At 34.8% G+C, this 16,140-nt stretch overlaps 1 protein-coding gene across 5 annotated transcripts in view; it reads right to left on the bottom strand.

Annotated features, from left to right (window-relative positions):
• Positions 1-5,671: 5,671 nt before the first annotated feature.
• Positions 5,672-16,140, bottom strand: part of URI1 (URI1 prefoldin like chaperone) — a 92,042-nt gene continuing 81,573 nt past the window's right edge. For all 5 annotated transcript variants that reach the window (XM_058424956.1, XM_058424955.1, XM_032170335.2 and 2 more), the window contains 5 exons: positions 15,193-15,361; positions 13,476-13,821; positions 11,589-11,731; positions 10,289-10,535; positions 5,672-7,954 (listed from right to left, as the gene is read on the bottom strand). In XM_058424956.1, coding sequence (XP_058280939.1) covers positions 7,772-7,954; positions 10,289-10,535; positions 11,589-11,731; positions 13,476-13,821; positions 15,193-15,361 — 1,088 coding nt within the window. In that variant the 3' untranslated portion in view covers positions 5,672-7,771. The remainder of the gene's footprint in view (positions 7,955-10,288; positions 10,536-11,588; positions 11,732-13,475; positions 13,822-15,192; positions 15,362-16,140) is intronic.

The following is a 16,140-nucleotide window of genomic DNA, read 5'->3' as shown; positions in this document are numbered from 1 at the left end:
AGCACTTGGTCTGAGCAATAGTTTAAAAAAAAAAAAAAAAAAAAAAAAGGGGAAAGGCAATCAACAAGCAGGGTAAATAAAATGCCCAAAGCAAATTAGTAAAGTCCTCCCAGTAAGAGTAATTACAATAAAATACAGACTAAACTTGACAGTTTTAAGACACTGTCAGAGTAGGTTAAAAACTGTTTTCAGGAAGTCCTAGTCAGAGCAATCAGGCAAGAGAAAGAAATAAAAGGTATCCAAATTGGAAAAGAGGAAGTCAAATTATCTCTGTTCGCCATTGATACAATCTTACACCTAGAAGACCCTAAAGACTCCTCCAAAAGACTCCTAAATTTGATTAATAAATTCAGTAAAGTCTCAGGTTACATAATAAATCTACACAAACCAGTAGCAATGCTATACATGAACATCCAAGCTGTGAATCAAATCAAGAATCCAATCCCTTTTACAACTGCTGAAAACAAGAATAAAATAAAATACTTTTTTTTTTTTTTTTTTTTTTTGAGACGGAGTCTCGCTCTGTCACCCAGGCTGGAGTGCAGTGGCGCGATCTCGGCTCACTGCAAGCTCCGCCTCCCGGGTTCACGCCATTCTCCTGCCTCAGCCTCTCCAAGTAGCTGGGACTACAGGCGCCCGCCACCTCGCCCGGCTAATTTTTTGTATTTTTAGTAGAGACGGGGTTTCACCATGGTCTCGATCTCCTGACCTCGTGATCCGCCCGCCTCGGCCTCCCAAAGTGCTGGGATTACAAGCGTGAGCCACTGCGCCCGGCTAAAATTTTAGGAATATACTTAACCAAGGAGGTGAAAGATCACTACAAGGTGGGCTACTAAACACTGCTGAAAGAAATCGTCACAGATGACACAAATGGAAATATATCCCATACTCACAGATTGGAATAATCGATATCATACTGCCCAAAGTAATCCACAGATGTAATACGATTCCTATCAAAATACTAACAATATTTTTCAAAAAATTAGAACAAAATTCTAAAGTTCATATGGAACCAAAAAAGAGCCCAAATAACCAAAGTAATCCTAAGCAAAAATAATAAATCTGGAGGCATCACATTACCGGACTTCAAATTATAATACAAGGCTATAGTAACCAAAACAGCATGGCACTGGTATAAAAATAGATACATAGAACAACGGAACAGAATAGAGAACCCAGGAATAAAGCCAAATACTTAGAACCAGCTGATCTTCAACAAAGCATACAAAAACATCAACTGGGGAAAAGGACACCCTAGTCAAAAAATGCAATAAATGGTGCTGGGAAAACTGGATAGCCACATGTAGAAGAATGAAACTGGATCCTCATCTCTCACCATATACACAAATCAACTGAAAATGGATTAAAGACAAATATAAATCCTGAAACCATAAAAATTCTAGAAGAAAACCTAGAAAAACTTTCCCAGACATTGGCCTAGGCAAACAATTTATGACTAAGACCCAAAAAGTAAATGCAACAGAAACAAAAAGGAATAAATATAACCTAATTAGGGCTGGGCACAGTGACTCATGCCTGTAACCCCTGCACTTTGGGAGGCCAAGGCAGGTGCTATTGTGTCTTCAGAAGTATTAAGGCCACCCTCGTAGTTTATTTTATTTCAGCTAGGGTTTTTTTTTACAACTTTGTAAATCACGTGAGATCAGGAGTTTGAGACCAGCCTGGCCAACATGGTGAAACCCCATCTCTATTAAGAATACAAAAATTAGCCAGGTGTGGTTGCACACGCCGGTAATCCCAGCTACTCGGGAGGCTGAGGCAGGAGAATTACGTGAACCGGGGAGGTGGAGGTTGCAGTGAGCCGAGATTACTCCCTCCAGTCTAGGGGACAGAGGAAGACTCCGTCACACAAAAAAATAAAAAATAAAATAAAATAAATTAGAAAAATAACCTAATTAGATTACGAAGCATCAGCACAGTCAAAGAAATAATCATCAGAGTAAACAGACAACCCACAAAACGGGAGAAAATATTTGCAAACCATCTATCTGACAAAGGACTAATATCCAGAATCTACAAGGAACTCAAACAAATCAACAAGAAAAAAAAATCCCATTAAAAAGTGGGCAAATGACAGACATTTCTCAAAAGAAGATAAACAAACGGCCAAGAAACATGAAAAAATATTCATTAGGGAAATGCAAATTAAAGCCACAATGAGATACCACCTTACCCCAGCTACAATGGTTATTACTAAAAAGTCAAAAAGCAATAGATAATGCATGGATGTGATGAAAAGGGAACATTTATACACTGCTGGTGGGAATGTAAATTAGTAAAACCTCTGTGGAAAACACTATGTAGATTTCTCAAAGAACTACAAGTAGATCTACCGTTTGACCCAGCAATCCCACCACTATCTACCCAAAGGAAAAGAAATCACTGTATGGAAAAGACAACTGCACGTTTATTGCAGCACAATTCACATCTGCAAAGATATGGAACCAACCTAAGTGTCTGTCAATCAATAAATGGATAAAGAAAATGTGGTACATATACACGATGGCATACTACTCAGCCATAAAAGTGAATGAAATTATGTCTTTTGCAGCAACTTGGATGGAACTAGAGGCCATTATCCTCCAGTGAAGTAACTCAGGGGTGGAAAACCAAATACCGCCTGTTCTCACTTATAAGTGGGAGCTAAGCTATGGGTACGAAAAGGCATACAGAGTAATATAATGGACACTGGAGACTCAGAAGGGGGAGGCCGGGTGTGGGGTGAGGGATAAAAAACTACATATTGGGTACAATGTACACTACTCAGGTAACAGATGCAGTAAAATCTCCAACTTCATCACTACACAATTCATCCACGTAACCAAACATCACTAAAGGTACTGAAACAACTGTTTACACTAATAATAGCATAATTCTATTAGGTGCATGTATGCATACAAACAAAAACAAAACAGAAAGCTCTCTCACACACAAAAGATGGAACCTGTTATATTAGGAAAATATTTAGCTCTATTACTCTCTAAAGGAAAAAACATGATTAGGGATAAAAAGGGTCACTATGAGGTCACTTGATGAGGAATATACTAATTTTAAACTCACATGCACACAATGCCTAAATTCACATAAAGAAAAACATGAGTAGCTTTTCAGAGAAATACCGTTACACTGATGACTTCTTAATTTTACTGTTCTCCACCTATCATATTCCTTTTGTGTATATGGCCAAATAACATCATTGAAAAACTCTACCCTATTCCACCAAGTCAACATTAATTTTCTTATGTAGAAAGTTTAACAAACAAAACAGGCTTCAAAAATTCAGATTTTTTAAAAGGTAGCCTCATTGTGAGTAGGTGAAATTATGGAGACATCATATAGATCACATATTTCCTCACTAGATGAGTGTCTTGTTTAGATGGCAATGTTAAAAAAAAAAAAAAAGTCAGAAAAACGTGTTACAAGTGCTGGTTCTGGAGCAAAGCTGCCTGAGTTTAACCTACTTAACGGTTGTGTGGCTTAAAATGTTACGTCTCTGTCTTAGTAGGATGAGGGTGAAGGATAAAACAATAGTGCCTACCTCACTGGGATGCTGTGAGCATTAAATGAGATAATCCACACCAAGTATGCTAAAAACGCATGACACATAGTAAGTGCTAAAAAAAAATTTAACTCTTTGTGACTTATTGGTTAAGGGAACTGCAAAAACATTTTTTAATCCTAAATGATATTCTTCTAAAATGAAATTTAAATTATTTTAAAATGTAAAAATTTAATACTGACCAATTAAATATATAAATCATATTTATTGTAACTGAGGAATTCACTTAATAGGCCTTTACTTGACAGCCTACATGCCACCCCCTAAAGAACAGATAGATAAAGATCAGTTTTACCCTTGAAAACCTGTTTCTTATGGAGGAGACAAATCTGTAAAATAGACACCTGCATTTCACAAATTAGGAATAATTTCAATGAATGGAAAGCTCTTTAACATGCATGACCAATTTTTTAAAAATCAAATTTCAGTAAAATGAACATAATCATTATGTAACACAGTATTTTTAATGATTCTGAAACCCCTTTAAGATACTATACTGCCCCAGAATCATTCTAAAAAATCATCAATGATACGTAGACATACATATATGTTAAAACTATGTCCTCGGGCCAGGCTCGGTGGCACACGCCTGTAATCCTAGCACTTTGGGAGGCCGAGGCGGGCGGATCACGAGGTCAGGAGATCAAGACCATCCTGGCTAACACAGTGAAACCCCGTCTCTACTAAAAATACAAAAAATTAGCCGGGCATGGTGGTGGGCGCCTATAGTGCCAGCTACTCGGGAGGCTGAGGCAGGAGAATGGCGTGAACTGGGAGGCGGAGCTTGCAGTGAGCTGAGATCGGGCTCAGATCAGTCCACAGATCAGAGAGGGTGGGAAAGAAAAGAACCTCAGTAACTTTGAAAAACTGTTTCTTGAATGATAATATGAGGCAAAACCCATAAAGAATTGCACAACAGTGCAATGTAGTTAATGTGTTTCTCCTAGGGTATGAATTAGCTCTTCTGAAACTACATGTATATTACACTGAAAGAACAACAAAAAAACAGTAAGTAAATACACTGTAGACAAGAGGCAGGTTACCCATGTTGGAAAAAGTAACAAATAAGGAAAAACAGAAATTAATCCTGTGGTGTTAAATTAGAATCAGAATTATCAGTACAAAACTCATGAGTTTTTAATAAACAGATACATAAATGTATATTCATTAATACACATACATATATTTCCTAGCTGTATCTGCTGAAAGGCCCAAGAGGCAATGACACCCTATTGGCAATTTGTAAACTTAACTGAACAAATGTTGGTTTCTAAATACCATTTTCCAATTAAAGGAACCAGGGTTCCTTGAAGTGGTTGTTTCCAGGGCTGGGACAGGAAAAATAGATGGTTCTGTGGCATTTTGTGGTGCCAGTAAGAAAGTGTTCAAAAAAATATGGGAACCTGCTGAAAGAACTTAGGAGTTAACTCAAAGGAGTTCCTAACGGGCAAATGCAGAAGAATTTGAGCAACAAAACAATGATAGTAAGTAATGAATTTTAACCCACATAATAAAATATTCAGGTGTCCACAGATATAAATAATCAAACTTGGAGAGAGAGGTATGGAGGCAAAGCTTCTTAGCTTGTTATTATAAAAGAATTTCAAGAAATAAATGTGGAAAAGGGCAAAACAGAAAATCACCTTTAGGCAAACACCAGTGGTAACTGTTACATACAAGATCCACCAATGAATGCAAAACTTAGCATAAGTTGGAGGAGAAAAGAATTTTCATGTCTCATGTATCTCTCCCAAGATATTAACTACAAAGGGAAACAGTAATTTTGCAGTGGAAATACCTGGCAGACACCACCTTAACCAACTGATTAAGACTCATACATCAAAATAAGGAACTCGAAATGACAAACCAGAATGTACCTCTTGATATGATGCATTTTCTGTGGTATTCTTTTCAAAATTGCAAAATCTGAAGGCATCTGAGTACAACAAACAAATCCAAACTGAGGAACATCCTCAAAATATCCCACCACTACTCTTCAAAAGTATCAAAGTTATGAAAGACAAACTGAGGAACTGTCTGAGATTGGAGGAAAGACTAAGGAGCAATAAGTAACAAATAAATGCAAGATAGGGTCATAGACAAGATGTGGGGAACAGAAGAACACTAGTTCTTTTTCTAATGGAAAATTTGGTGGAAAAGTTGGTGAAATTCAAGTAAGATCTGTAATTTATGTCTAACGCTATTGCACCAACGTAAATTTCCTGATTTGGATAATTATATTATGGTTCTATATTACAATATTGAGGGAGGCTGAACGAAATGAGGGTATATGGGAACTCTTGGTACTATTTTGTGCAATTTTCTGAATGACTAAAGTTATTATATTTCAAAATAGAAAGTTTAAAAGAGAATCTCTTGGTCTGCTGTTCTGTTTTATAATGGTTTAAAACAGAACAGGTAAGACCAGCTTCATTTTGTCCCAAACTTTAATATAAAAAAGCTGTAATTTTAAATTACAATTTAATACTCTAAGACTGAAGCTATGAAATGGGGCAACACTATTTCATGGTCTCCAGAGCAGAACATGCAAAAATGTGTTATCAAACACTTTATCTGCTTCTACTACCATCTTGTTCTATGAGGGAAAACCTATCTGAAAGATGTAACATAGGCTCAAAATCAAGTTTGTGAACATAAAAAATTATTTAATGACACGCATCTTGAAATTACAAATCTGTTAAGAACGCCACAATAGTCCTACAGTAAAGTTTGTTTCTGGGAAAAAAATCTAGCACAGAAAGCCTCATGTGAATAGCAATTCCTAACGGGAGCATCTTTGTGTGTGTAATTTCTGCTTTAGTTTTGGTGAGGGTTGGGGCACGGACTGAAAGATTTTAACTACAAAATATATGCACAGTTGATCTAAATTTACTAAAGAACAAATCTACATTTTTAGGTGATCTTTCAAAATCAGTCCTCGGTCTGAATTATCCATTAACTAGTGGGGATTCAAGCTCGCCCCCTTGTCATTAAAATACATATTCATAAAACTTTAAAGTTGAACTGTTTTAATTACAAATAGCTTCTACTTTTCTAGGACATAATTTCACTTTGTTTAAGAAGAATTCATTAAACAAGCTATAAATAACCTTTAAATATTTAGCCATGAATAGAGGGTGGACTGGCATTGATGGCTTATTTTAGTACTAATGCAGAATGCTTTTTAAAAGCTACCTTTTAGTATGCATCAAGCTAATGATTAACTTGTAATGTTATTTTCAATGTTAGAATAAATTTCTCTTTATTTTGAGGAATTGTGGTAAAAGTAAATGTGTTATTTCAGTTAGTAGGAAAGTAGCCTTAAAGAATGAAAATGCTGGGAAGATGAAACTGTAAGGATTTTTATTTAAAATGTTTAAGCATCTAGACCTTTCCTTGTCTCCCAAAATAAATCCCAGTGAAACTGCAAAAACTAAGGAAGAAGTGTCTGAGGAATTGAAAGAATTCCAGATCTGTTGTGTGATACATGTAGCATATATATGAATCAAGGACGTATCTGTACTCAATTTTGAATCATAAAGTTCACAACATTTTTGAGACCAAGTTTCATAAAGTTTTTACTTGGAAAAAAAAGTTTTACAAAATATCTTTCCAAAGAAATTTTCCCATAGAGTACAATTAATTCATGTAGCTTTCTTCCTTAAAGATTACAGTATGACATTCAGAGGGGCGAGGTTTCTTGAATAGCCAACTAGCCGCAAAACCTACAAGAGAAGTAGATTTTTTTAAAGTGCCTTTAAAATGTGAAAGCAAGTAATAAAACTGTTGAATCTATTTGAAATTTTAAAATTTTCTTTAAAATGGTCCATATGGTATGCACAATATCACAGCTGGCACAAAACTGCCTGTATTTAGTTTGAAACACAAAAACAATGCATATGAACAGTATTCTTTGAAAAGTAATTCAAAATGCTGCCACTGCATCATAAAGGCAAACTTAGACAAGAGTGTTGATAGTATTCAGAGAATTAACAAAACAAGCTGAATATTAAAGTATTCAGACAGTTACTTTGATTTTTTCAAATACCATTGATAAGGGTAAAAGAACTTGTTGCCAAAGTAACTCAGGATACCTTATTTCAAACTACATGTAACCTATTTTGCTATAGATCTTCTAAACAAATGAACTACTAGGTTTTAGGATGTAAGTTCCCATTTCCTAGACAGGGCCTAGTTTTTCTGTTGCAATCTGGCAGCTTTAAACTTCGAAACCCTCTTTCCAGTTTCTTCTGATGCTTCCGACAGAACTTCCTTTCGTTCTGGAATAGTGGGTAGTGCAGGATGAGCAATGGCTGGGTGTGGTGTTAAGGAAGGTGATACAAATTCTTTTTCTATAACAGTTCCAGAAAAAGCCTAGAAAACAAAAGTCAGGTTATGGTAATAAAATGCAAGTAAGACACCCACAAAATCTTCCCATTCACTAATTTGACAATTCTTTTCATTAAAAGTAAATTCACAAGATTTTTGGCTAGACAACTCTACTACACCAAAATACTAATTGTTCAGAGAAACCAACACCATCAAGTTTTAATTTTACCACCAAATAGAAGTAATTTTTACAGTATACGTGCATGAAAACAAAATGTAAAATGTAAATTTTATCTGGGAAAAAACAGAAATGGATAAATAAAAGGTCTTCAAACTTTCATACATTCATGTCCAGCCCATGCTGTGAAAAATAATGTATTAAAATAAAAATGCTATTAGGGTGTCAAACTCTGACTTTTGTACATCAGTTGATGAATGAGCTATCCTATGGTGGCCTTGCTGCCTGCTAGCCAATAGCTTAGTTTCACCAGTACTGACATTTCTAACTGACATCTCTTTGGTGGTATTTATGCAATTATTTAAATATTTTACTGCATATTGCCTCAATTTTAAGAGATCAGTGGAAGTTGAAAAATAAAAGTGCTGATACTAGTAGGAATAAGTACAGGTTTCAAAATTTTAATATAATTAACTCAATGACAGAAATCAAGTTCCACAAAAAAAGAAATGACTCAGTTTCACCTGGATGTTTGCTGCATTTAATCTGGTCAATTATATGTTCAACTGGAACAGAATTAAACAATGTGCATAAATTGCTGGAAATATCTGTACATGTCGTTTTATACAAAAATAGGTAAGACACAGGGGGTTAATTTTTTTTTTTTTTTAAAGATTGCTGGTATTTAGAACCTCTATCCTTCCCTCTACAAATGAAAATTTGACAAGTGAACTTTTGCTTTCCTCTGTCTACCAAGCGCTCAAAATTAGTTAAAACAACATATCACCTGAATAATTTAAAAAGCCACCTTCTTCTACCTTGCCCCACCACTGAAACAAAAACAAAGAAAGCCATCTCTCTCCTACATTATTTTTGGAGTTCAACCGGTAAAAGCAGCTTAAAGCTTACTTTCCTAAAAACTCCACTTTATCATGATGAGCATAGAGCCTTCTTCTCCTTCTTCTATTTAAAATGCCTTTGAAAAAGAGGTATTTTAGCATTTAAAAAGATCCTGAAAACGATATCTTCCAAAGTACTTACCATAATCATGAACTATTTCTTTGATGTTAAAAAATTTACAGCAACTACTATTAAACATTTCCATACAAAATGCAAAGCTACTAAGGGTGAAATAAAAAATAGGTTCCACACTCTCTAGCTGTACCATGATACACTAAGTCCTTACAAAAAACTAATTTTCAAATATTTATCAGCAATTACCTGATAACATCCATTATCTGTTTTCTAACAGTATGGAAGACTATTAAATAAGGTAAGATACTTTCCAGGTCACCTAAGATAATTATACTAAGAAGAGGGGAAGAAAACATTCTAGTCATATGTACTGTCCCTAAATGCTACCAATCTCCATCCCCAATTACCATTTAATACGCTGAGTATAATACCATTTAGTAAAAGCAATGGAATTTTTAGATAAGGTTATTTATATATATGCATGTATCTTATTGTATATACAAATGTGTACACTGGTTTGATCCAGGCATGGGTTCCCCGATCTTCCTAAATACTTTTTAAATTGAAAACTTCAAATACGCACCAAAACACAAGAATGAAGAAATCAATAGCCTTATATTTCACAGACATCCTTATTTGGGGATTTCCTAACCTCCCCCACACCGCCACCAAAAACTGTAAGAAGTGTGGTGGGTGAAAGTGTATTGAGTGTATACTACTTTTTCTAAGGACAGGGTCTACAGCTTTCATCAGCTTATAAAACAATTCCATAATCCCCCCAAGAGTTAAGCTTCACCAGTACAGGGTAAAATATTAGACTTTAGATAATTATCTGCTATGCATGCATTATTTTTCTTTAACTTAGCCAAGGTATTTAAAAGAGAATAGTGTAATCTGCTCCTTACACTATCAGAAAATGACCTACTGGTAATTTATTTAAAATAAACTGCTAAATAATTTCCTAGCTACAAATGTAATACATAATGCCAAGTAAGATATTTTAAATTTCCTGTTTTGCTGAACGTTAAGACAATGTGTTTATCAAAAAATAAACTATTTGAATATCACAATATTTGTACTGTTTGTGACTATTAATTTTTTATTAATTAGTACCAAGAAAGTATAAAACCTAGAATTAATTTAATCTTATGACTTTTCAGATTAAATAGCTACAACTGGTCAAAGATACTATATGAAATAAAGAATTAAAAGATACACACACACACCTCAGGTACTGATAAGGGCAAAAGTTTCTTTTGTTGATTTTCTTGTGGTTCCTCTTCCAAAATGCTCTCACTGGTGTCACTGCAAGTGGCTTCTTCACAGCTGATACTCCTCAAAACTCCCCGCCTATCATCAAATTCAGCAGCACTGCTTTCACTGGTGTCGCTACACACACTATTCTCTCTACTTCGAGACTTCAGGATGGATTTGCGAGGGACATACTCTCCATTCACAACATCAACAAAGGCTCTGTGATATTCAAAACATATATACATTCACTGTACGTAACTCATAAAACTGAGAATAACTTTTTGAAAATTTCCTTGAATCTATTGCAGAAATTAATCTGAAAATTTTTATTACAATCTTATATCTAAAATAGTCACAATCACAATAATTTTATAGCTTCAAATGATATCTTCATACTATTCTGAAAGATATTTCTCTGGCCTAATAAAACACAGCATGTTATTTTATTTATTTATTTTATTATACTTTAAGTTCTAGGGTACATGTGCACAATGTGCAGGTTTGTTACATATGTATACATGTGCAGCCATGTTGGTGTGCTGCACCCATTAACTCATCATTTACATTAGGTGTATCTCCTAATGCTATGCTTCCCCCCTCCCCCAACCCCACAACAGGCCCCGGTGTGTGGTGTTCCCCACCCTGTGTCCAAGTGTTCTCATTGTTCAATTCCCACCTATGAGTGGTAACAAAAACACAGCATGTTATTTTTAAGCATGTCCTAGGTGGCAATAGTATGGTTTGCCAAAATTCTACATAAAGTTTTAGACCCACGTATACATTTAGCAGTTTTCACTGATTTATAAATAAGGGTCATAAAAACAGTAGGTATTTTCAAGTGATAGTTTTCTCAACAAACAATTCCAAAGAAAAAAAAAAAAAGAAAAAAAAAACCTGCAACAGTATAATTCCTACTCTGAAAAGGTAAACTGCATGCCAAGCATGTTACGGCTGTGGTGGAAACATACAGACCTAGCCCACTGGAAATAAAAATGCTTTCTGAAGATACAAGATTTTCTGACTAGACCATTTGGAAATGTGTCAAAAGCACTGGTGAAGAGGAGAAAGTGGGAAAAAAAATCCTCCATTCCCACTGCTCTGGACTGGGAAGCTACAGCCGGTCAGCCTATCAGATCCTAAGTTAACTCCTCAGAACACTTCACTTTTCAGTGAGGGTCTTCTGTGTTACAGTCAACTTTCTCCAGTAAAGGTTCAGTGGCAGAAAGAGAGGCAAGGCCAGCAGACTGGCCTGCAGCTGTGAGCGCCTCCCACCTGTAAATGTCTGCAGGCGTCCTGATGGTCGGCAGCTCCTGGGCAGAGTGGCCACTGCCAGTGCTGTTCTTTCGTTTACGTTTGGCTTCTTCTTTCTTTTCACTGAATTTTAAAGTGGTATTCTTTCCAGTATTTATTCGGACCTAAAATTTCAGAGCAAGAAATTAAGAATCTTTTGACAAATTAAATCAAAGTGAAACCAAAACAAATAAACTCTATAACTAAAGAAATAATAGTAAGAGAGGCAGCTGAAATTTTCTGATGCTGAAATGATGTGCATTATCAGATGGAATTTTAAAAAAAGTCCTTACCTCACAGATCTATGACATCTAAAGAAAATCTTCTTTATTAACAAATCCTAGTCTTCAGTGTCTTTATTATTGTAAAGAAGGCAAAATATATTTGAACTGAATGCTAGATTTCTTATAAACTTCGTATCACCCCATTCCTTTAAGTGTTTGGCTTGAATTACGTATTTCAAAAGAAAGAGTATAAACAAAAATTCAGCAAGAATATAATCTTTAAGTCATAAAAGTACTATTAAATAGTGCCTATTTAGAATTTTTAAACCATTTCTAATTTTTAGAAATTGAAGGAGTAAAAAAACAAAAACTAACCCTGTTCAGGGTTCACATGGGGTTAACATGTTATTTTTCTACCCCTAGTCAGCACTTAGAGCATACTTTCCACAATAATGACCACTATTCCCTGTAACATTCCTGCAAATAATATTTGTTCTTTCTGTTTTATCTAAATGAAAACAGGAAAAAAGTAAAAGCCTGGCAAAAGAATCACAAAGCCACCTTTTTTTCTGGCTAATCATCTCAGTCAACTTTTCCCGAAGAATCAGGGGAAGACCCCTTCAGTCTGACATATTAGAATATAAAAACACAAACAATTATTTCACTTCATATTGGAGCAGGAATAACTTCAGGAAGCTAAGAAATATCAAATATGTTTTAAACATATTTCACTAAATAATAATCACACACACTTAAGAATGATACCACAGACCCTTAACTCTGATACAGGCAATTGGGATATTATGTAGAAAGGGCACTCCCTGAGGCGAAAGAGTTCCTGTTTTATTACCAACGAGATCTATGTCTTTTAGGCCTTAAATTTCCCTGAGAAAGACGAATTAGACGGATTCCCAGTGTCTCCTTAGAGCAGTACGTGGAGCAGAGAGAGGGCAAAGATGGACTTAAGGCAGCCTATCCTTCCTTCAATCAGAGCCAATCTGCTTTGATCTATTTTAAATACTGGGATTCTACAGTAAGTATGGAGGGAACAAAAGGCTTTTCATACTAGAGAAAAGCTTTAAAACTCTGTATTAGAAAATCTCCACAGTCACCCCCAGCTCTAAAATGCCAAAATTCTAAGTCATGATTATCCACAGATGTTTATATTTACTTTGTCAGAAAAGAAACTAATTTTTACTTCCTCCTCCATTTTCCCTTTGTGCTTATAAAGTATTCATTTTATGTCCATAGAAAACAACCTGGCATAATTAAAAATTTAACTAATGCAGTCACTTTCAACATCCTAAGCACACCAAAATGTCCACAATATAATTAACTCCAAGATTCTTAAGAAAACTCTCTGAATGAAGGACAGGTGAAGTTACAGTAGTTGCCACTCAAATCTGATCCCCTTCCAGACCCCAAACAATGCATTGTTTCAGAGAACAATAGACCAATACCAGCTAACTAAATTTTTTTTTTCCCTTTTTCTTCTTAAATTGGTCAGAACAAGAGGCAAAAGATGATTTTCCTGTCTGGCACTATCCACAATGATAAAGATTGTTAATATTGCTCTTTTAAAAAACATCATAATGCTTAATGTTCAAATTATACGCAAAATTAGTAAAGTTAAAAGTATACAAACCCTCTTAGGCTCAACAGTATGAGAAAAATATATTGTTGGTATAGAATTATCTCCAACCCCTAAAGCCTCACGGTCATTATCACCATCGTCTTCAACGTTGTCGTCGTCATCGTCATCATCATCATCATCATCATCATCACTGTGGTAAGAACTGGAACCATTCACTGAACAGTTCAACTGACGATTCACTTGACCACTGAATGGTTCTGAACTTGCAACATCCTTATGACAAGGAGTATGAGAGTCTGTTACTTGATGCATCGCATTCACATTTGTGTTACGATCTTCCTTTTCCTCTTCAGAAGATGTCGTATCTTCTCCATTTGCAATCACAGTATCAGGCTTACTAGTAAGGGAGAAGAAAATTAACAAGATCAAACAAACATACTAGAATTTTACATTATTTAAATTTCCAGTTAGTTTCCATGGGTAAATACTAAGATCTTGAATAAAGTATTTTTAAAACTAGAATTCCAAGTTCAAAAACAAAAAACTGTTTCGAAATAAATTAACAAAAAACAGTTCCTATGCTGCTTCTATATATTGCAGTTATTCAGACATAAGTAGAATATAGAAGATAATTTTTTTATCTTTGCAAAAAAGATATTGGCCATATGCAATATAAATATAGTACCAATAATAATAAAGTTGTAAGAAATTCAGAGAACATGTATCTCTAAAGACCAGAAATTGAAACCACATAATACACACTTATTTTCTACTCCTATACTCAGAATATTTTACAATGAGCATGTATTATTGTAATTTTTAAAAATAAAGGATTTATACATATGCACATGAATATATTTATATGCATGAATGAACATTTATCATACTTGATTCTATAAAAGATTTGAGGACCTCACAAAAATAACAAAATTGAAAATGCAACAGAACTGAAATCACATCATACAAAAAATAGAAAGAGAATCATGACCAAGAAAAATCACAAGATCCAAAACTGGTTTTAAAAAATGAATAGTATCAGTTAATCATAAAGACCTAAGAATTTATAGGTGAAACAGTAGGAAAAAGAAACTTTTATGCTTCCTGCCCTATTTTTCACAGAAACTAATTATTGCATATGGTACATCATTTAAGCAAAATAATACAGGAACTTCTCGAGTAGCAGACTTCATTTAGCATTTTAACAATTCTAAGTGTGTGCTAATGTGTATTTCAAACAGCAATTTGGTAAAGTTTCTCATACATACAGCTATCTGACCAGATTACAAATTACCTGCTCCAAAGTTTATAAAAGGAAAGCAAGAATAAACATTTTACTGTATCAAACTTAAATTCAAAGTGTATTTCTGTTTTTCACAACACATTCAAAGATAGAGCACTATCCTGGGTGTGGTATAAAAATACTTCATTTAAAATTTAACATTATATATATTAAATCCATGATTATTAAAAGTCAACTATCTGGTATAATTAATTATATAAAAATAGGCTATAATAAAAAATGAAGATGTTGATCTTAAGTATTTAAGTACATGCACATGCATGGGAATATGCACAAACACACAATCCTGTAAGAAAATATTCCAGAGAATTAATGTTTATCTTGAGGTGAAAGGATTATTGATAATATATTATGCTTCCCTGCATTTTCTTCAATGAACACATATTATTTTATTAATGAAGAAAAAGATTAATGAGGAAATGTGTATAGAAACAAATTATCTTGGAAAGATAATTTGTCATCAAGTACCTATCAAGTTCACCCAGCAATTCTTCTTGTCTCTCTAGTTCTTCAAGTCGAGCCCACAGTTCTTTATCAGCTAGCAAATCCTTGGATTTCACATCATTTGCAGTATCTGCTTCAAAAATAACTGAAGTTTTTGGTTTGGAATGCGGTTTATGAGCAATTCGGTGTTTTCCTATTTAGAAAAAGGGAAAGACGTGGCTGTTAATAGCCAACATAAAAAAGGCACAATACCAGATTTAATGAGACTTTCTTTTGGGGCAAGGGAGATATTAAAAGAGGGGTCACAATTTTTAAGCCAAACAGGAGAACTCCAAGGATGAATGTCTCTTACAGCCTTGCTACTCAAAGTGTGGTCCATGGACCAGCAGCACTGGCGTCCTTGGGGAACACTTCAGAAGTGTAAGCTCTAAGGACACCCTAGACCCACTGAATCAGAATCTGTATTTCAACAAGAGCCCCAGAGAACCTGCATGCACATTAAAGGCTGTGAGCAGAGCTTCAAAAATGCGTAAGGAGAAATGACCACAATGCACCCTGGTTATAATAAGGCGAAATGCAACACACAAATGATAAATTTCCATTTATCATCCTTACTCAAGGAAATCTGGTTACTACAGTAGCATGCAAAAGCCTTGTCACAGGATACTTTAAACTCCAGGGCACTGCCAAGGAATGAGTACCCTACAAGGAAACAACAGAGGCTCATCTCTGTAAAGTTCTATTATCATTTTACATGTGAACATCTCTACTTTTTAAACTGCTTCATTTTATTTGTAATCTTCACGTGAGGAAAAAAGATGGGTCAAATCTGAACTCAGAGGTATCTGCTTTTCATTTTAAAAAATAGATTATTTTTTAATAAAGTAAATTAAGGTTTTATTTGCTTTATTAAAGCAAGGTAATGGGAAAGTAATGGAAAGAAGTCTAAGATGCGTCCTGGTATGAGATATG

Source organism: Hylobates moloch, unplaced genomic scaffold, assembly GCF_009828535.3.
Source record: "Hylobates moloch isolate HMO894 unplaced genomic scaffold, HMol_V3 SCAFFOLD_12, whole genome shotgun sequence".
NCBI lineage: Eukaryota > Metazoa > Chordata > Mammalia > Primates > Hylobatidae > Hylobates > Hylobates moloch.
This window is presented reverse-complemented; position numbering and strand designations above follow the sequence as displayed.